Source organism: Micrasema longulum, unplaced genomic scaffold (assembly GCF_059751315.1).
Source record: "Micrasema longulum isolate JH-2025_06_02 unplaced genomic scaffold, ASM5975131v1 h1tg000424l, whole genome shotgun sequence".
Lineage (NCBI taxonomy): Eukaryota > Metazoa > Arthropoda > Insecta > Trichoptera > Brachycentridae > Micrasema > Micrasema longulum.
In genome coordinates, this window is record NW_028277624.1 from 4,298 (window position 1) to 26,982 (window position 22,685).

General features: G+C 30.4%; 1 protein-coding gene across 7 annotated transcripts in view; it reads left to right on the forward strand.

Moving 5' to 3' along the window:
• The first annotated feature begins 1,620 nt into the window (after positions 1-1,620).
• Positions 1,621-22,685, forward strand: part of Ogdh (oxoglutarate dehydrogenase Nc73EF) — a 40,707-nt gene continuing 19,642 nt past the window's right edge. Inside the window, exons 1-6 of one of the 7 annotated variants that reach the window (XM_088226339.1) lie at positions 1,621-1,715; positions 12,499-12,628; positions 14,748-14,888; positions 15,812-15,962; positions 16,342-16,409; positions 21,487-21,607. In XM_088226339.1, coding sequence (XP_088082465.1) covers positions 12,536-12,628; positions 14,748-14,888; positions 15,812-15,962; positions 16,342-16,409; positions 21,487-21,607 — 574 coding nt within the window. In that variant the 5' untranslated portion in view covers positions 1,621-1,715; positions 12,499-12,535. Of the gene's footprint in view, positions 2,055-12,495; positions 12,629-14,747; positions 14,889-15,811; positions 15,963-16,341; positions 16,410-21,486; positions 21,608-22,685 lie in introns of all 7 variants that reach the window. The other 6 variants (XM_088226340.1, XM_088226345.1, XM_088226341.1 and 3 more) reach the window with 6 other exon arrangements.

Consider the following 22,685-nt stretch of genomic DNA (forward strand, 5'->3'; position numbering starts at 1 on the left):
TAATAGAATAATGTACCTTTTAATGATGGACTTGTTTCACATATTTTTTTATTGATAGCAAAAAGAGAAATTACATAATTTTATTTTGAAAAAATATATATGTATATCTAGTTGAAACAAACTTGTACAATCTTAATGAGAAATTAATTTTCTTCTTAATCAACCTCTTTAAAAAAAGAATGATCACCTAACAGATATTTCTGACGCAACAACGCTATTTTAAATAAAAAAATATCTTGAATTATTTTGCTATGTAATGATAAGTGTATGTGTTATGATGCATTATTTCAACATTAAACACTTTAAAACAATAAATTGATGTCTCATTACTAATATTTCCTTGGTGACCCTTTTACGTTTTCAACTTTATTTCTGAAAAAAATATAAACCAATAATAAATTTTCTTAAAAATGGGACTGATGCGTGAATTCCTGTCTACAAACCAATTCTGAAAAGTTTTTAATGCAGTTCATTTATCGATATTTTTAGTAGGTACCATAAAATGTACTTACAATTTTTTTATGTTTGTAATTTCGGAATGATGATTAATAAAATATTGTCAGCCTAACTTGTAAAACTCGTTAAGTTCCAGATTTACTTTAGTTCAGGGAGAGTAAAAACAGTTTTTACTTCAGTAACAAATTATAACGATTTTTTTTAATTAAAAAGAAATATTATAAAACCTCAGAGTAATAATTCTCTATAGAAGCCCTTAAGCTCTATTACATAGTATAAAACAATTCCAAATTTTTTATTTGGTTTTTAGCTTAACAGCAAACGTGTAATGGACGGTTTTGGTTTGCGCCTTGCAATTCTTAACCCGAGTACCTACTGTCTGTTGTATTGCTGTGAACTGTAGCTAACTTCGTGGTCAATAATCATAGCATTGTTGTTCTCCGTATGGGCGACTCTATTAGCTTATTACTCTAAGAATATACAAGTTTTACACAGATATTTGAAGTCCCAACAAAAAAACTTAAAAAGTTCATTTTTGAATAATTGTGGACGTACTAGGTTTACAAGTTAGGGTGACGAAATGTAGGATAATAAAGGTATTTTTATCATTATGGCGGGGATTCATAGGAGTTTAGCCGTAAATAAATATTTCGTAACGTGATATTTTATTAATAATTAGGCAAGTACTGTATGAGATTTGTTTTTTTTTTTTTATGGCATCACTAATAGAGATGTGCAGATATTTTTGATGTGTGATTATTCGATTATTGTGGGCGATTCAAATCTACGTGCAAATCTGATTGGTAAGATCAATATATTATATGAATGTTATAATTGTAATTAATGAAATGAATGTAATAATGTAATGGATAATATGAATGTAATAAAATCACAGACGAAATTATTTTTTATCAATATGTTTAATTCAACGTCTTTACGTTCGAAATTCATCTGAACATCGTTGAGTATATATTGATAATTTTACTAATGAACAAGTCGGTTTTTCGTAATTTAATTATTATTTCTATTTGCTAACGATATTTGTTATTACCAAAGTTCACACTTGATGCATAAATAAAATGAAATTGATGATAGTTTTTGTTTTGATCGAAATATTTTTTTTGAAAAACTTGACCGTAAGTTATATAAATAATCGATGTCGATATCACAGAGAAAATAAACTTTTATGTGTAAGTACATCTCTAAACTAGGTTTCTCGTTTTTCTCGTGCTGATTCGCGGCTGACTTTCCAAGTCCAGGTAAAATGTTCTAGACAATTTCTAAGTTTACCTTGTAAAATTTTATTTAGAATAATCTGCATTGTGAATAGTGTTTAACGTGATTATTTACTCCTTCGAAACGACCCTACAGTGTGTTTTCTTCGAATTATAGTGTTATATAACCAAAACATTTATTCCCAAAAAACCCATATTGATCAACGTTTTCTGATTTCCATAAAATCGTATTTTTAATTAATATATGTATTTAATTTTCAAAATAAGTTGAAATTGTGAAATAAAATAACCGTTTCGTGAGATAATGCAAGTGTCAGTCATATTTGTGATTCAAGGTTTTTGTATTTAATAACACCGCCTAAGGTAACAAATTAAAACGAAATAACTGTTTTTATATTTAAAATATTAGTTATTTTCCTCTTTGCTGTACGTTACTTAATTTAATTGAAGTATGACGTCATTTACTCGTAAAAATGCAAACGTCAAATTCATGGAATTGAAAGGTTTTACCGCCTGCCGCCTATATAAAAATAAAAAAAGAGCGTTTTCAATAGGGAATTGTGCAATTTAAATATCTCTGTTCTTGTTTTTTTCGGTTTGTTGTCTTTATACGACACTTGCATGAATAAAATCAATGTAAGCACAATATTAAAAAATGACAAATTAACTTTAATAAGTAATGTATGTTTTCATACTATGACGAAAACCTGTCAGTAAAATTCTCAGGTATGGACATAACCTAATTAATTCCTTATTAAGAGATCCCATGCCGAATCATTTATGTACAAATTTAGTTTATTTTAAATATATGCCTTTATTATTTACGTTAAAATGTCTTTTAAAACTTTACTTGTATACAGACAAAATACCTACAATTATTTATCGCCTTTTTACCGTAACGGAAGCATGTAACTGTTGATAACAAGCACAAATTGCTAAAATAAAATAAATCCATTTCGAATGTATGTAATTTATTGTTTTTTAATATAGTGAATGTCATGAAAAAAAAAATTGCATACCTACTTAATTATAATTTATTTAATTACCAATATAATACAAGTAATAAAAAGATCTGTAATTGAAGCAAATGAAGTTATAATATCGTGGGGTAATTACTACAACTAGGCAACTTAAAAATCAGCATTTTTGAGCTAACCACTAAAAACACATTTGTGTTTTTCACATAAAGTGGTGCATTCAAATTATGATAATTCTTATGTTTTTCATCCCAAAGAAGTCATTCCACTAGATCGAGGAATATCCATCTGCTCCTCCTGAAAACTCTGCGACCTAGACTATGCCAGAGTTGCGGTTATAATTTACGATTCACTTAGGGTCTTCAAGTCACTGTAGATAGGCTAAATAAATTTATTTAATTTAAAAATTAATTTGCAAAAACCCATATTAGTAACACTTCGTGCCTTGATGCCCAAAATAACCTGACTGTGTCAAGCCAAGTCATCGCAAGGATCGAGAGTTTCAAATATCTGGGAGTATATGTTACAGAGAATGGCATCATTAAAAATGAACTGAGAGTGCAGATAGGAATAGCAGGCGCCACATTTAACAATGTGAGGCTGTCTGATCGGATATCTACTCGGTAAAAATCAAATGCCACCTATATAACACATGCACGACACCTATTCTCTATGGTTGAAAATCATAGCACCTCACTAGGGCCCAAAACAGTAAAATACTGAGTTTTGAGAATGGATGTCTCAAGAATCTTGGGTGTGCGGTGGTTCAATTTAGTAAGGAATAAAGTAATAAGAGAATGGACTCAGCAAACTCCGGTGATAACTGTCATCAAGCGGAGGCGATACGGTTAGCTTGGCCATGTACTGCGGATGCTTCCTGAGAACTTTAACCAGGCTCGTTTACTTTACAAGGCACCAGGTTCTAGACGGCCTGGATGTCCACTGCTGACTGTTCGTCGGCAGTTCATGTCAGAACTACGGGACGCTAACCTGACATGGGAGGATGAACAGATGCTGGCAGCTGACAGAGATGTCTGAGGGATCTTTGTAGATACCATACGCTCCAATTAGGAATCGGACATGGAATGATGATGAAATTACTATTATTTTCAAGATAGATTAAGCAACTCATAATATTCAAATATGTTTTAATAGGCGGAGTTGCAATTCGGACTTGAGAAACAAGTTTGTATCAGTCACAAACTGATCCAATACCTACCAATACGTCTTCAAAAACATTTCGGGAATTCTTAGTTAACATTATCATTTATTTGGTATTTTGCCAGATTTTCTTGACTTCATTTACGTCTGCTTGTCTTGTCATTTTTTTAATGAAACACCAAACTGATTCTCAAACGTGGATATAACATTTGTGTCTTTAATTTAAATTATATGATTACTTACCATTTCAAATTTTGTAGTACTCATTTACTTATTTAAAAAAATTTGAAAACATGATAGCTTAACTCTCCCTTCCCGGTGATGTGTAGCTAGTACACATGGCATCTAATAACTATCTCCATAAATATAATAAATTATGGGTTAAGATTTTCGGTATTCTTCCGTTATACATTTGCGAATCGGTAAAAATATTTTTTTATTCAATAATTAATGCTTACCGGGAACAGAAAAAGTATTTTATCAAAAATCGGAGATAAATCACCAAACAATCGAAATTACAATATTTTGAGATTATCCAAATGTATGTATACAAAAGACTGATAAAGATTAACAAATTACTACAGGGATGGAGAACATTTTAGAAAAGGGAATATGGAAGTCTAGGCATTTACGGGGCTTATGATGTCATTGGCTGGTTTGGTGGCCACTTAACACTGTTCTTAAAATATTCTCCATCCCTGTTGTAATTTGTTAATCTTAATGACTCCCTAGCGGGTGAAATCCAGTCTTTTGTCTACAAACATTTGGACAGACTCAAAATATCGTGATAAAACCAACTGGTCCAAGAAGTTTAAAAATTGAAAAATTGTTTTCTGGTGTTGCCTAGCATGTGAAATAATTCAATCTGATGAATCTTTTCACAATATTAAAGGTTTCAGCTCTTTAACTTCACTAAAATCGACAGATGGAAGAATTGAAGAAATATGGATGTTCAAACATAAGCAAAATGGTTAAGTTTACTCAGTGTGTAAAGTTGCCACTTAAGCCAGCCAATGACAGGTCATAAATCCTGTAAATGCCAAGACTTCCATATTCCCTTCTTTAAAATGTTCTCCATCCCTGTTTTAATTTGTTAAACAATAGAAAGTTTACCATTGTTTCGAATGTTGCGGAGTACATAGTAAAAGAGTAATCCTTATATATAATAGTCTCACACACTCTTTACGTCTCACTCTCAATAATACAGGTATATTCGGGAGCGAGATACAATTTTACGCGTCATACGCGCGAACAACAAAGTTTCTAGTACTTCTCCCAGACGCCAGTTAGTCGCTCTCCGATTCTCGTCAGGGGCGGTTCTTTCGCCCGCGCTAGGAGCATGAGCTAATGTTTCTTTCATGTTTTTAGCAATTAGATTAAAAATATCACTTTTGATTTCAACTATGAATAATTTAATCAATTTTGTATGAATATTACATTTTTCTAATTTAAAATCTCTCATTTTTTGCATTTGTAATGACTACACAGCACCGTAACACGCATATGTTTTTGGGACAGTAAGGGAAAGGTTAATGAAAACTCAAATAAAATGTCTACCTTGTCCATTTCAACTCTCAATAAAAACATAATTATTGTAATTATATGAAGGTGTTGTATTATTAAATTAACTAATTGCCATTTGTCTGCTGTTTAATGATAACCCATGTTAACGTGTGAACCAATTACGTTAACACTAATTATATTGTAATTAGGTATCTGAAAGAAGGCATGTTAATTATCAATTATGTGAGTAAATTAGGAAAATACTGGTGCTCGTATTATTGTCATTGGCGTTTTGAACAACTGTTTTTGTAGTTACAGTGGCTATTTTTGTTGTTGTGTAGAGAAAAATATATTTTCACTTTTGAGCAGATGTGATTTATTGATAGATTTGGCTTCGGTGAACATTTTTTACGAGAGTTGTCAGCCCGTGACTGAAAACAGCTCCTTAGTGACGTTCACTGGTTTATAGAAGTATTGGTTCAGATGAATGAATCGAACTTCACGGTGAATCAATGGTGTCTCTAAATACTGCGACCTTGAATGATAACTGTGATTGGTATTGGCAGCTATGGCAGCTGTTAGTTGTGATTCAGCAGTGAAAGTGGAGAGACCTTGTCACAGTTATATTTGGCCTTTAGTATTGTTTTATCTCACGTGTCTAAAACGATATTAATTCCAGTATATACTAGGTATATGATTTGATAATATTTTAAACTAAATTGATAGGTATAGGTATTTTAATCTAAGTATATGAAATTTGTTTAAAAAAACACTAGTTTTGTTAAAGACAGCTATTACTAAGGTGCTAGACTTTGGAATAAGCCACCTCTTCATATAAAAAATGCACCGTCTCTAGCCACCTTCAAGAAACGCATGAAACATTACTATAAATCATCAGAATCCTGAACTCTCTGTATTTTAGTGTTTTAAAAAATATTTTTATCCCTTTTCTTTCCTTCGTTCCGCTTTCTCTCCTTCAATACTCATTATCTGATTCCTTATTCTTTAATATGTATAGCATAATGTACCCCCTTAAGCAAATATGTGCAAACCTATCTCCCAATTTAAATCAGCTTATTTTTAATTAATTAGGTTTTTAGATGTATATATTTTCGTTTTTTAGTACAAATTTTTGACCAACTCTTCTTTTGATTAGTCTGTTTTTTGGTTGGCTGGAAGATATTTCTTTTAGCAATAAGTCCGCCAAAGTACTTACTCTTTGTACTTGAAGTTTTAAAATAAAAAATAAAATAAAGAAGTTAATTTTTGATTCATAAGTAAGTACATACTTATAATGGTTTGGAAAAGTAAAACAAATGATATCTTATAACCACTCTTTTAGATTATTGATAACTGTGTATTTCGGCCTATGTACTTATAATTGTCTGCCTCTTGGTGTAGTGTTCAGCGCGTTTGCCTATCGTGTAAGAGGTCTCAGGTTCGATTCCCGACATAATTGAGATGAAAATTTTATTTAAAAAGTGGTTTAACACTACAATATTTCATAGTCCCTGTAAGACTAATCGTCGTACCTTCATCTAGTAAAATGATCAAGATACTCTGCGATTGGTGTACCAATGTACCACCATTAGGTGCGGAAAGGGAATGATGATGATGTGTACTTACCGGTTTTGAAATAAGCTTATTTTGAAGATGAAATTGATTAGCCATTGAAACTATGAATGCATTAGATTTATTGTAATTTTCATTTTAAATTATGCACTTTGTGAACTCTAGACTTTTTTTTTAACAGAGATAAAGCTGTTAAGAATATGTAAGTATAGGCATTTACAGAGCTTATGATCCGTCATCCGCTGGATTACTCCAATTTGATTTATATTTTCTAATAGTGAGTTATTTACAACTCGTTGAAAATGGCCACTAAAATTGAAATATTTGTGCAAATCATAAAAACCCTAACATATTTAAAAAATATATATTTGTACATAATATCAATTGTGCATTGGCGGGCTTATTGTCAAATGTCAATTTCTTCCAACCAACCAATAAAATAAAATATAAATTTTATATTTGAAGCACTAACTTTGTGGTTATTCATTATAATAAAATAAATACAACAACTTTGTTTTTAACCACTATTTTTTTTTTCCACCGACCGGTTTCAAAGAAAACAAGCTTCTTCGTCAAGGTTTACGTAATTAATGAATTATTTCCTATTTTATTTTATTCATGTTTACTAAATACTACACATTGAGCTAATAAATCAAGTTTTTTTTCTAAAAGGGTGGTAGTTTGAGATGGATATTTTGGAAACTAGACAGGAGTGGACTAAAATAAATATTGTTTATTTGGTTATTAATTATTTTTTCCCTATTATGAATGGCCTTTTTAATTTCTAAGATTTCCAAGTTGTTTAATTTTAATATTTTATTTTCATTTTATTTTATAATTTATTTTTAATAAAGTAGGAAATATTTCATTAGTAACGTAAACCTTGACGAAGAAGCTTTTTTGCTTTGAAACTGGTTGGTGGAAAAAAAAAAAAATAGTGGTTAAAAACAAAGTTGTTTTTATTTATTTTATAATAAAATAAAAGTTTAATTTTTATAATTCAAGTTACAAAACGTATTCAATAGAAAATAAAAAAGTTAAAGATATATAAAAATAGAAATAACTGGATTTGTATAAAAATACCCTTAAATCAATACTCAATAGGAAAAGGGAAAAAAGAGGAAAGAGAAAAGGAGGAGAGATTAAGGAAGAGAAAGATGTTTCTTCAAACATGTTTTAAATAGAGATACTGTAGTAACATCTTTGATGGTGGATGATTTTATTTCAATAGTAGATGTTGCTAGTTTGCTCCATACTTCCATTCTCTAATATCTGAAATGTTTATCCAAAGCCAAGCTTATATATATTTTTTAATTTCTTGGCAAAGCACCCAAATTTGAGTGATGTATGCCGTAATTCACTGTAATTTACTAAAGTTATTGTTGCAATAATTATTAACAAAAGAATTCAAGTAAGTTGACAATATTTAATGATTGGATCACAAGTACTCAATTTAAAAAACAGGGCTGAATAATAAATATATTTAATTTAATACAAATAATTTTAATTCTCTTATAAATTTTGTTTATTAGAATATACATTGTGTATTCAATTAAAAATATTTTTGGGGTCCGGAGAATGAAAAGGAATAACATACCCCTCCATCTTAAATAGTCGTAAAGAACGAAACTATTTAAAAAAATAATTATTTATATAAAAATACATATTAGAAAAAAATATGTATATAATTATAAATAATTACTATACGTAAGTTATTAATAAAATAATCAGGAAAATATTATAAAATAAAATGTAAGGAACAGAAAAAAAAATATTTGTGGCAACCCTGCCGGCAGACAGTAAACTAAAACAAAAAAAAAATATTGAAAAGATCTTATATGAATGTTATTGTTGTACGATTCCTTAGCACTTAATATGTCCACCCTCTAGCACTGAGCACTCGGGGATAAACTGAGCATAATAAATAAAATTGAAAAATGCCACTACCTTTAGGCAGAATGGTGAATGCTATACAGTGTGCAAAGCAATCACTTGATCCGGCCGATGACAGATCATAAGCTTTGTAAATGCCTAGACTTCCCTGTTCTCAACACCTTCATCTCTGTTAAAAAATATAATAAAAACTGATGTTGATATGTATTCCGTCAGGGTAAGCCCAGAATTTGTCTTTAAAAATTTGGACATACCCAAAGTATTGTTTACTAATAAATTATATTGTATAATTCATTTAAGTAGCGTGAATAAATGCATGATTTAAAAAAAATTAGGTCTTTAGTTAACTACATTTTTAAAATTGATTTGTTTAATTTGGGGGGGGTGTGTTTGTTTGATTGGCTATTTGACATGTAATTTTTGTTCAGGCTTTTTTTATTACAGTAAGTATTTAATATACTGTACAGGGCCAAAGTTCATTCACGGAGACTGGACTGCTGTACTGCATTTCACACCATGGTAAAAATCGTAGCCGCTGAATATTGTTTTTTAAATACAAAAGAATATAGTGAACGTCGATCCACCTTAATATTACCGTGCCGTGTGAATTCGGACAATATGTGTGAAATGGGTCATTCTCTTTCGGATATCACAGCTGGTTTGTTGATTCAGAAATTCTAGTAATAACGAACACACAGTAGACTCATGTAATAAATAATCAGTACTTATAATATTCTAATTCAGGGCTCATCACTAGGCTTGGGATAAGGGTAGATTGATTATATTTACTGTTTGGCTTTACCAAATTTGGCTTACGTATGTTGGTACTGTTTAAAAAATTGATATCTGCTTGATGCATGACGGTATGCACCATATGGCATTTAATAGGGAGAATATTTGATAGAAAAAATCGCGTTTCCGTATATTTTAGGGTATATACAAAGTTTTAATATAATTTACCTAAATAAATATAATTACTTAGCTCCAGATGTTTCATTATCAGTTTCATCATATTCCACAGTATTTATGAAAACCAGAAAAAGTAATATGCCATACAAAAAATGACTTATCTGTACCTAATATTAATCATGGGTATTATAAGAAAATGTCAACTAGATAACATTGACAGCATTCAATATTATTGTTTCAAAGGATTTCATTTGGGTTGAATGCAAGCGCAGTTGTAATCTAAAAAGTCCGATTGATAATATTTAAAAGTCCTAACCTATGCAATCAATTTCTATTTCGAGTGCCCTTATTAAATGTCGCGTGTTTGAGACTAATCCAAATGTAAATATTGCAACTTAAATAATTATGTTTATTGTCACTGTTGTTCATCGGGTTACAAGCTGCTTAAATCGCAATAATGTTTTGAAAATATCATTATTATACAGTCATTTCTGTCCACTGCTAGTCATAAACTTCTCCCATATTCCTCCATATATTCATGTCTTGCGCTTTCTGCATCCATTCACTATTATATCATTCATCACTCCTTATATCATCTGACCATTGTGTAGGGGGTCTCCCTCTACTTTTTTGTCTTTGCGAGGTTTCCACTCGACTACCATTTTGGTCCATCTTTGGTCTTTTAGTCTGGCAACATGTCCCGCGAGTGACCATTTAAGTCTTTTCTTTAAGGAGTACGTCCCTCGCTACCGACCTTCTACGTATCTCGGTGTTTCTTATTCAGCTCGAGAGTTTTATATGTAGCATGGCTCTTTCATGTTTTCTCTGTGCTACACGGAGCTTCTTTATAGTCGATTCGAGTGCTAGTGTTTTTGCTTCATATGTCGATACTGGAAGTATACATTGGTCATATACTCTGGGTTTGAGACTTTGGGGAATGTTAAAGAACTTCTTCAGATTGATTTATTAGATAATTCATGCTAGGCAATTTTTTGAGACTTGAAACCTTTAGAAAGTAAATGATAATAAATTAGACGCTTTGTTTTTGATTCAGTGTCAGTTCAAATTAAACATTTTTTCATGTGAAGTTTAGTGTTTGAATCCAAACTCTGCTGGAATTTTTTATTCTAATTTCTATCTGATTACTTATGTTAGAAAAGTTGAAACAAAAAATGAAACAATATAGGTTATAACTAATCACATAAAAATTTGTTAAAAAAAAAAATTGCCATAGGTATATTTTGTGCTAGAATATTTTCTCTTAATTTTAACTTATTGACTATTCTACCTGAAAATTTGAATTTTTTTTTATGATAGTTTTATTTTGTAAATACTTATGTATCTATATATTTTTTATTTTGTTTAGGTATTTTGAGAAATGTCAACATTGAGGTAGAAACTATTAAGTATTCATTATTCATAATTTTTTATTTTTATTTACAACACTGAATTATTAAATACAGTCAACCGGCTTCGGGTTATAATACGCCTTGAAAACGAATCTGACAATCTGAAATTGGTTGAAATAACTTAATTGTTCAGTGCTGTAAACAAATTGAAAAGGTATTTTACAAAAAAATAATATTTTGATGCAGAAAATAATGTTTATGGTTTTTTAAAAATGACTGTTAATTTTTTAAACAGGTGTGAAATCATGCGAAGTCTCACGCCTGGGTCTATTGTTAAATCATTTATGACTAAATCGGCCTTGTGGCATATTATGGTGCAAATAGAAATCGTATATATGTCGCTGCCGAATAGTTAAATCAGCCACTCAATTGCGCGGCTAGGCTGTTGATTGAATGCCGGCATTCAATCAAATAGCTAATGGATGCTTAGCTAAAATGTTGAAAGCAACGATTTACAAAAGGGCTGAACGTCGCTTAGCCTGTTTAATTTTGTTTTAGTGGCTGATTTAACCATTTGGCGGTGACATATATACTGTGTGTTTCCCTGTGATGTATTATATTAAAATAGATGATTAGAGATGTAATTGATAACAAATATAAATAAATGTTCATTGTGGCGTATAATATAGATTTTTATGGGAAAAAATACACTAATTTGACATCAATGAGGTCAGCTCCCCCACTTTATACTGCACATTGCATCTGAAGACTTCTTGGCAGTAAAAATACAAAGATAAATAGCTCATTACCGGATGAGAAAAGTTGCCCGAAGAAGCTCTCTATAATGTGGTAGCTTTAATATCTTTATGCTGAAAAAAAAAACCAGAAGTACGAAGTATGTTTTTCTTTGGATTGAGGAAAGAGTGAAGTGTAGTCTCGACTGATTGGGATTAAATGAACTGGATATTAGCAATTTGCCAAAATGATTCTGAACCTTTAAAAAGCCCTGAAATTTTTTTGGAAGCCACTGATTTATGTATCTGACAGGACCTAAAAAAAATCTTGGATAGTAAGGAGAAGCTCCATTCTGTATTCATAGAGAGAAGTAAAGGGACAAAATGTGTTCAGAAGATTGATTAGGAGTCGATAACAATAAAAAAATAATGTTTCATTAAATTTGATTGTGAGGCCATTAATCCTCGCACTTTTAATCTTTGGATGTATAGCCTATTGTAATGGGTGTGGTAATGCGCACACAGCACACAGAAATAATCAGCCATCTTAGTCAACTAAATGATTAATTAATGATTTATCAATAAATAATTTTAAAAGTTAATTTTAGTAATCTATCCAACTGCTCTTAAAAAAAAAACATTAAACAGTAAACAGTCTGTATACGCTTGGCTACTGTAAAATAATATTTTTGAATTTTATTGTAAGCAGTAACAAGACCGAGGAAGTGGTCCCTCAGTGAGTAAAGATGCATCGCGCACGCACGGTGCTTAACCAGCTCACTCCTAGACTTGGTGACAGGTACTTCGCCACCTGGCTCCTCAAGAAGACACCATCACAGGTTAAATCTCTCATATATTCCATTAGTACTTAATTCATTCTCGTTTGAAAACTCCCAATAATTTTAAGCATAATTATTATTTAAGTTTTTTGCTTTTTGTAATAAATAATGTTAAATATAGGTACAAAATGCAATATTACGTAAACAAAATAAATCCCACTAATGCATGGCCTGTGTGTGGGTACACATTTTTTTTTATTCGGCAAAGGATACTGGAAGAATACAATATTTATCAAAAATTTCAAAAAGTGATAATATTAAAACCATAGAATTAAGAATAGTCCAGAAGGAGCGTAGAATCATATTTGAATACATCGGACTGTGTCCAAAAATCCCCCCACTTTTGCCGCGCGCATGCTTGAAGTCGCCGCGTAATGTTGCCAGATCGCGAAAAATATAACCATAACACAAATATAAGATAATTATATTTAAAAAAAAGCAATTTGTTAATTTCTCTAAAATCTTATTGTGCATGTGGAACCATTGATTGACACAACAGAGTAGATAAGTAAAGGGTCATTTAAGAAGAGTAATTGAATCAATGAACTTGGAACTTAAAAATAAATAAAAATATATTTTACCTAAACTGGATATTTTTTTTCATGTCATGTTAAATAATATTTGATGTTTTAAATATAAGACATAAAACAATACTTAAAAAATACTATTTGGTCTCCATATCCTAACAGAATATTCAATGTGTTTTGAAAAGGAAACGAGATGGATGTAAATAATGTTTAAAATATATTTATTTAAATTTAACCTACCTTATTTGGAAAAGCTCTTTTGCTTAATCTTTTCAACCCACCTTTTGTGTCATAAATACATTTCTCCTCAAAATGCATTGAGCAAATTATGCTTCGCTTTGTTTGTTTCCAAAACTCATCTCGCCGTACTCTTTGTATTATTTTTATCCACTCTGTTTTCCTTATTTCATCAGCAGGAAAGCTAAAATTCCTCTCAATCAATTAAAACCAATGTTCTTATTAATAAAAAGTAGCGTAAAAAAAACACTACCCTGGCAACACAAACAAAATGTCCATTTTGTTTTCTTTGACAATCTGACAGGTGGAAAAATAATATTTTTTTTGAGTAATGCATACTTACACATGAAATGTGATTCCATTCTGTTTCTTGTTGATCCCAGCAGCATTTCTACACTTTAAAATAACACAACACGGCATAGTTGAATTCAAATCGGGAGTTGCGTGCTGAGCGACGTCTACAAAGAAACTACTGGGTCAAAATGTAAAACTACTCGTTTAAGAGTAGTTTAGTCACCTTCTGTTAGTCACTCCGGTTTCTGGACTATTCTTAATTCTATAGTTAAAACAAATGTTATCTAATAAAAATGAAAAATAATGTAACTAAATATAAAATACATGCTGTACATTAAAAAAGACATACACGAAAAAAATTAACTAATCCAAACAAATTCAAATTATTAATCTCTCTCATAATAATATTTAACTATCCTTGAAGAATGCATTGAACAGTTTTAGAAATATAAAAAGTGAGTATATGAGTATACACTGTTGATAGTAAATTTAACTGATAACCTAAGTTCAACAAGTTATAAATGCCTTTACATTGTTGAATCTGGCACCTTATCAATATATGCCCATATTTGTATGTAATAATAATAATAATTGTTAGTTAATTTTTGAAATAATATAATAGATTTCATTTTAAATTTGTGAAATTCCCATGTATACTTATCGTCTAATATAAAAAAAAGTGTCATTATATGATAAGTTACCTGAAAAAAACAAAAGAAATAATTCGAAAATTTAAATCGATTAAAAAAGAATTGGTATGAACTAACTAAATAAAGTATACTTAATAAATACATACAGGCTGATCGCGGGGGATACGTTCTGGACATGGCCACGATAAGCAAAATTTCGCGATCAACGGGGCATTTTTCACAGAACTATCAGATATTTTTCAGCTGATAATATGTCTACATGCAAAAAATATTGCCTTATAACAAATCCGCACTCGCCGTGTTTATGATCGACTGGGGTTACCTGTATATGTATACTGTATTAGTATTGTTGGAATTGTAAGGTTGAACATTCGCTTCTCTTTAATGTATAATTTGATGTTTGTGTTACAGGCGCCATGTGTCACGGTCACCCACAGCCCGCGACGACATGTTTCTGCTGCTGCGACCGAACCCTTCCTCAACGGCTCCAGTGGAGCGTACGTGGAGGACATGTACAATTCGTGGCTTGCTGATCCCAAGTCCGTCCACGCTGTGAGTATTGTCAAAAGCCAAGAAAATCACTAGAAAAATATTGAAATATATTTTTGAAAAGCACGAAACAAAAACGATTTTCATTTCATCTTCATTTTTATTAACTGATATTCATATTAATTTAGTGTGTCATTCAAAATATAATTAATCAGTTGTTATTTATTTTACATTAAGACAAGTGAATAAACAGCAACAGTTAGAAAAAACTGAATTTGCTTTATGATTCGTAATAAAGCAGATTTTACTAGGTAATAATTAGTCTTTACATGTATTTTTTTTTTGATTTTATTTATTCTTAAAAATAATTACAAAAAGCATGTGTGGGACTTTACCGAAATACAACTAATTTGTATATTATAGGTTATTTCCTTTAAACAGAGACCACATTTTCTTAGAATCCCATTTTATGGGTTGCTATTTGACTGCATAAGAAATCACAATAATCCAAGTCAGCTTATGCAAAGTGGCATAAACGAATTACATTTGAAAAAACCTAAGGGTGATAGAAATCAACAACAGTGAAAATTTCAATGGCAATATCAATTTATAAGATAAACAAAAGTCATATAAAACAATCTGATAAGATAAACCAATGTTTCAACTTTTATGTTAGATCACAATTTTGCATTTCTTTTACGATGCAGGATTTTCAAGGTTTCAATGTATTTTTTATCTTTTATTATTTTGTCATTAACTTTACGGAATGCCAATTGGCTACAAAAGCTGTTTATTTGTTTTACTCATCCATTATTGAATATGTGACGTAAAACTAATTTTTAACCAGTAATTTGTGTAGTTATTAAATTAAAAATGTTTTATTCTTCCTTTATTGATAATTTACCTTTTCTTAATGATTTGGTGCTTTTCAGAATGTCACATAAAAATATGCTTAGTTATTTTTTATAAAGATATTTTGTTTTTAGTCGTGGGATGCATTCTTCCGCAATTCATCAGGCGGCGCAGCACCGGGTTCTGCCTACCAAGCCCCCCCCAGCTTGGCTGGTTCCCCACGCAACACACTACCCCTCTCTGCCCTAGTACCTTCAGGCGGATTCTCGTCACCTTCTCTTTCAGGTTAATACCATATTTCTGGTAGTATCATAACTAATTATTATTTAAGCTTCTGTTGGAAAAAACTTGATGCCAATGAAGTTTTCCAAATTGCAGTCATTACTAAAGATTGCTCACGTATTTTAAGCATTTTACATTTACAACAATAAACATCAATTTATACTTTTATGAAACAAACCCATTTAGGATCTAATTAATTAAAACCCTAAAAAACTTTATGAATACCCGAATACAATCTTAAATTAGAAATAAAACCTTAATATTCTGTTCGGTTTATTCCTGAAAATCAATGTACGTACGAAGATAAAAAATGATATCCTTGTTTAACCTATTTTTTTATCTCGTTGGTGCTAATTTTACAATTAAAACGAATTTGTTTTAGGTTCTCCGGTAAACGAAAAAATTATTGACGACCACCTTGCTGTACAGGCAATCATTAGGAGTTACCAGGTGAATCTTGTTAAATCTCTCACTTTTATTAGCGTGATTCATTTTGCATCCGCTAGTCCCCTTTCTGAACAGTGAAATGTGATTATTTAGTGAACCTATTTCACGTGGCCACATAGAAGGTATCTCAGTGTAAGATATATGTATTCCAAGCATACTGAGGTAAAATCCACTGTTTTATATTATCTTTTAGCTATTTATCTGGAACGAGAGTCTTCATACAACATCGATAGGACTTGATTATTTTATTATGAACCACGTTTCATAATAAGTCGATGTAAGCTTTGTTCGTTGGAGGAACGTTTATCACTATACCATCTCCCCCTCATGTGTCGATGTTATTTGTATTATTTTATCTATGTTTTATGTTGCTGATGTATAAGGAATGCATTGCACTCATATCACTACATACTGTTGTAAGATTCCACGGATAAATAATATTATCAATTCCTTTTCAATTTGAATTATAATATGAAATTATTTCTTTTCATCAAGAAACAAGCCAATGATCAATATAAATAATTGCATGATATAATATTGTATTTTAAAATGACGGGGTATTTATTAATTATAATTAATAAGCTGTTTTAAAACTGAAAATACGTATATTATAATATTACAATGCATTTAATAAGCTAAAAGACATGGCTCTTGCATGTGCCAATACAATATGCCAATTTATATTTTTGGATATATTTCCCATTCATGATCGTACGTCAAAAAGTTGGAAATATTATTTTACAATTATAAATTATGGTAATCATAAAATCAAATATGTATTTGAGATTATGATTTAATTATGTCTAATGAGGCATGTTTCAAAATTATACAAAATGTCTCCTTCGGCACAGGACCCCACCCCAGTAAGGAACATTAACATTAACTTTAATGTAGAAAAAGTAATACATATATTTTTAAAAAACAAATAAATAATAAACAAATATTTGCATCTAATAAACTTACTATAGTAGTAGTGACAAAATATTTTATGTGTAGAAAATTAATTTTGTCAAGTTTGTATTTTTATTCAAGTCTGTTGTATTTTTGTCTATTGATATTAATATTCTTAGTAAAATTTTTGTTGGTGCGCTTATCTTGACCCTAAATTCTGTAGATATTTAAATAAATTAAAAAATATAAATTCCCCAAATTGAAAATGTCAGAATGAACATTTAAAAAGTAGAATTCTGTATTTCTGTCTCTGAACAGAAAACAGGGATGAAAGTAGGCTGAATGCTGTTGAAATGCGATCTCTCAGAAGAATGTGTGGTAAAACTATGTACGATGGATACACAAATGTTGAGATCCGTACATTATGTAAGGCTGAGACAAGCATTTTGACAAAATCAAGAAAGGAGCTCTGCGCTGGTTTGGACATGTAGAGCGAATGGACAGCGAAAGAACGGCTAAGAATATTTACAATGCGAATGTGCGGCATGAGAAGATGTATGAATGTAGATGAAGCAAGATCTGTATGCAAAGATAGAGTGATGTGGTGTTCTATCCTCTCTGCCTACCCTTACGGGAAAACGGCGTGATGGTTTGTTGTCATTGTTGTTGTTGTCTCTGAACAATTGTTGCATCAGTGCAATACAGTAGGTTAGGTTAGGTTATCACTATCTGATTCACCTGCGCTTTATTTAAACCTTGCTACATAGTACATTTATGTGTCACTGATAAATATTGGAAGAGATGTTGATTTTTTCAATTAGAGCACACTAAATATGTCAGTCTGTGTCCACTGACAAAATAATGGAACGAGGAAGTTCAAAATTATGTATTTGTTAATAGACTCATACTACGCCTAAATAAATTATTTGTTGATAAGACTCATACTATGCCAAAATAAATCATTTCATTTTTATGTATCATATTATCATCGCTATAATTTTTTTAAGTTTTTTACTTTTGAAAATCTGCGCTGAAACTTCGAAATTACACCATCGTGATGTTACGAGTTCAGGTCAGTGAGTGTTATTGACATTTAAAAGTTGAACACTGCACAGTTATAAACACAAATTATTTACCGTTCATTTGGAATACTCGATTTGGAATATTTTTGTATGTCCGGCCCTTCGAGCACGGAAACGGAGAGCGCATCAAAACACTTAAGGCACTTAACAATCCCATTTCGATCGTGACTGATTTACACGGTAAAATTTCATATGACTTCTCAAAACTACTTTCTTTTATAGACCTCTTCTCAATTAGGAATAAAACAAAACCTCGCTACTTTAATTTAAGTAAAGAGCTAATAGTGGTAAAGGGAATCATGCACAAATTACACTAATTTAGTCAGGGTTGAGGGATGAGTTCCGTAATGGTTTGGTTAATATTATTTGTTAATGTCTTACGTTTATTCCTTTTGCTCAAATAATGTTGTTTTAAGCTTTTTTCTTGAATGAAATAAGGAAAGGTTTGAACATGAATGATTCCGAGTATTCAGCTACTTTACAAGGAGGAGCTAATAAGATGTAGGTTAAATAAGAGGCGGTTTTATGCAAATGGTTGGGCTAACAGAAATATCTACTAATATCAAACCAAATAATAAAATATTTTTTGTTATAAGTTAATTCGAGATACAAACATAATAGGTATCGGTTATTATTGGTGTTACTGCTAGTTTTTTTATTCTATCATACCATTCTGAAAAATTAAATAAATAATAAAATATTACGATTGCATTGTAGCATCAATCTTATAATTTCCAGTACCTACGATAGGCTTGTATCATTATTCTTGTTATTTACACATTTGAAAATACTTTTAGATTGGCTATTTATATCCCTAGAATTTTATCATTTATAGAATATTTTACCTTTCAATATTATAATTAAACCCCTTTTATAAAGAATTTCAGTAAAAAATCAAATATTTTTCATAATTTAAGTATAAAAACCATTTTGTCATGAATACTAAAAAACAATACAAAAACAACTGAAATTCTTTATTTTTGGTATTTTTATTATTATAATAATTAATTTGCTTGGCTTCCTTCAACAGATTTTATCATATCTAGGTAAAAAATATTTTTATATGGAAATTATTGCGAGTTGTTAAATTTTACAAAAAAGGAAATTGATTAATATTTCAAAAAATATATTATGGATTGATTTTCAAGCTATTAGACAATTTTTAAAAATGGTTACCTGTTTATGACGTGTTTTCCCAAGTGTTGTAATGTATGCTAGCCACATATATACATAATCTCATTAAGGAGAATTCTTACTCTTCAAAATGAGTACACATATACATAGATGTATTGCTTGATATATATAGAGCCCATTCACATTGCACATAACTAACAAGAGACTGAACAGCTCCAATTGTAACGTGTATGATAATAATGTATTATGTAACAAGGATTGAGTTGAAATGAGTTATTTATTTATCCTCTGACTTAAAAATGATATTAGAATGTATACTAAGTTTGTATTTCGATATATGAGTTCTCCATATATTAACCCATTGGACGCGGATGACTCGTGCATAAGTCACAAATTTCTTCCGCAATAAATAAGTGAAAACATACTAGAAGAGGGCGAAACTTATGGGTTAAAAATCTCAGATCTTAATAATATTGACATCTTGTAAAGTCCTTAGCTTATCAAACAAAGATTCAAAGGCCCTAATTTGGACTTAATCATCTTCCAGCGTTCGGCTGCAAATTGTTTGAATTTGATAATAATGACACTGCGACGGCCAGCGCAGGCTTATAATCGTAATATTCTTTGGTTTAAAAAATATATGTATATAAATATAACCTGCTTTAAATTTTATTTTTTTCATAAGCAAATGTTTTTGATATTGTAGGTACTGAAAATTTTGAAATTATTTGAAGAAACAATATTTTTATTGACGATTCATTTAAACTTTAGATTTGTATTCATAAATATTTGTAGTCATACCAAGTGACTTTTATGGCTTCATAAAATGATAAATTTGAATTTTGGAAATGTGCATTTAAAAAAAAAAACCTATATTAGTCTCAAAACTTTTTAATGTTATACACTTAAAATACATTTTTATTTTGATAAAATATGACAATTTTTCCACTAATAATAAGGACTGGCAGGAGGTTGACACATACTTTTTGAACTCTTATTTTAGAAATTCAATTTTCTAATTAAAATTTGTTGCCACTTAAATATGTATTTTTTAGTATTTTTTACTCTATTTGTAAGGAAAAAAAAAAAAAAAATATTATTTAGTATGAAATCTATGTTTGCACTGTCTTATAGTTTTATTTAGATTAAAAAGCTCATTTCAACTCAAGTTTAGTTATCCCCAAAATAATAGTCTTTATAACCACCATTCACTCATATTGTATGTTCTATGAGCCCGGTTGTTGAGAGTTATATTCTGTGTGCCCCAATATCAGTCATCCTTGCTTTGTATTTTAGATTCTTAGTTGTATTTTGCCCTGTTTACACCGATGCTTATTGGAAAGGGGTCACCACGTTTCTACACACCATGTGTGCTGATATTTTTATTTTGTCTCGAGAATAGTGTTAACTTTCTACTAGAATTAACTCTCAAATATTTTTTTACTTGACTGACATAAAACCAGATATCGTGAATCTTTTGAGAAAGAAATATAAATCTGGTCATTTACAAGGCTCGTGACCCGTAATTTTCTGGTTTGAATAATCACTTTACACACTGTGCAACACTCACCATTTTGTCTGTTGGAATGTACATATTATTTCTGCAATTCTTCCATCTGTTCACACTTACTGTAATAAAGGTTTTAGATCTTTTACTTCATAAAAGTCAACAGTTAAAGTACTCCCTTCACACACCTGAAAATGTTTTAGAAACCGAGGGTCTTTTTGTTGGTTTTGCTCACACCTCAAACAATTTTTTTTTGTCAAATATTGAGTTACTTTTTTAAATTTTAAGTGTAAAGTGATTATTTAAGTAAATCAATGCCGATACTTAGTTCTTTCTTGAAAACGTTTTCAATATACATATGTTAGATATTTGGGGATGTGACTATACTGTCGGGGTATAGGGCTAGACGGTAGTGTCAGGCTCAGGTGCAATGTGGGCGGGCTCTAAAGGGAAATGCATGGCGTAGTCTCGCGGGCATCTCGGGGCAGACCTGGATCCGCTGGGCATCAAGCAAGCTGAGAAGGATGTCTCTGTTTCCGGGAAGGCGCTGGCCTGTGAAGCTGTTGTGCGCCAGTACATGCAGTTTGGTATGCACACACATTCCTGTCATCCCACGTGGCCCTTCCACTTACACGATATCTCAAGTCATGCCGAGGAAAATTATATTGCAGTTGATAAAACTCCAAAGTTTATAATTTTGATACACGATTAAACTTCTCTATTTCTTTATTGACCTTCAGTTCTTAATTAACCAGTTTTGAAGATGTCCGTTTATGCGTAAGTTTTGTTGCTCAATAAAGAAAGAAGTAAAACTAAACCAAGAAGTTTGATTGATACTTTGCATGAAAAATATAACAAAGCAAGAAAACACACGTGAACACGCAGCACCTATTTATTCATTTACATATTAAAAACTTTATACCTGTTATTCCCTTTATAAAAAAAAGTAGCGGAGTTGTAAAGATATTACACCCATTTTATTTTTTTTATTGAAATTTTATGTTGAGTTGGATAATTTTACTTTTTTAAAATAGGTAACAATTATTCATTTAAAGAACTCAAAATATTACAAGTGTGTGCTATAGGTAGCAACATTTTTAAGCTTTATATCAGCATTGAAATTGCATTTTACTATAAATTTTACTTTGAAATTTAAAAAAAAAATATCCGCTTGATGTTATTTTTGTTTCAAATTCGATGATAATTTTTACTGAGCTCAGGAAAACACGCTTCAAAATTTACTTTATTTTTTTATTATAAAAAAAATTACATAATCATGCTTGTAAATTTAAACAAAATATGAGATTGGTTTTGTATATTTGTATTATATTTTCCAATTTCACTTGTGTAAATGGAAGGACTCAACGTGACTAGTTTATTATAAATCATTTAAATATGTTTTAATTGTGTAATATTTAAAAAAATATATTTCAATACTTAACATATTCAAGTGATTTATAAATTAATCATTGTATATTATTTAAAATACAAATATTCCTGCTTTGATCATCATTAGTATAGTTTAACAGAACTGTATGCCGCTTCGTAACTTATGGTTTCTAGTAATACTATAACATAATTTCAGTGAATGAAGCTTTTTGAAATCAATTATTGTCTCATGAATAATATATTATGCCCGTTTATTATTATATAATGTTGTCTAAT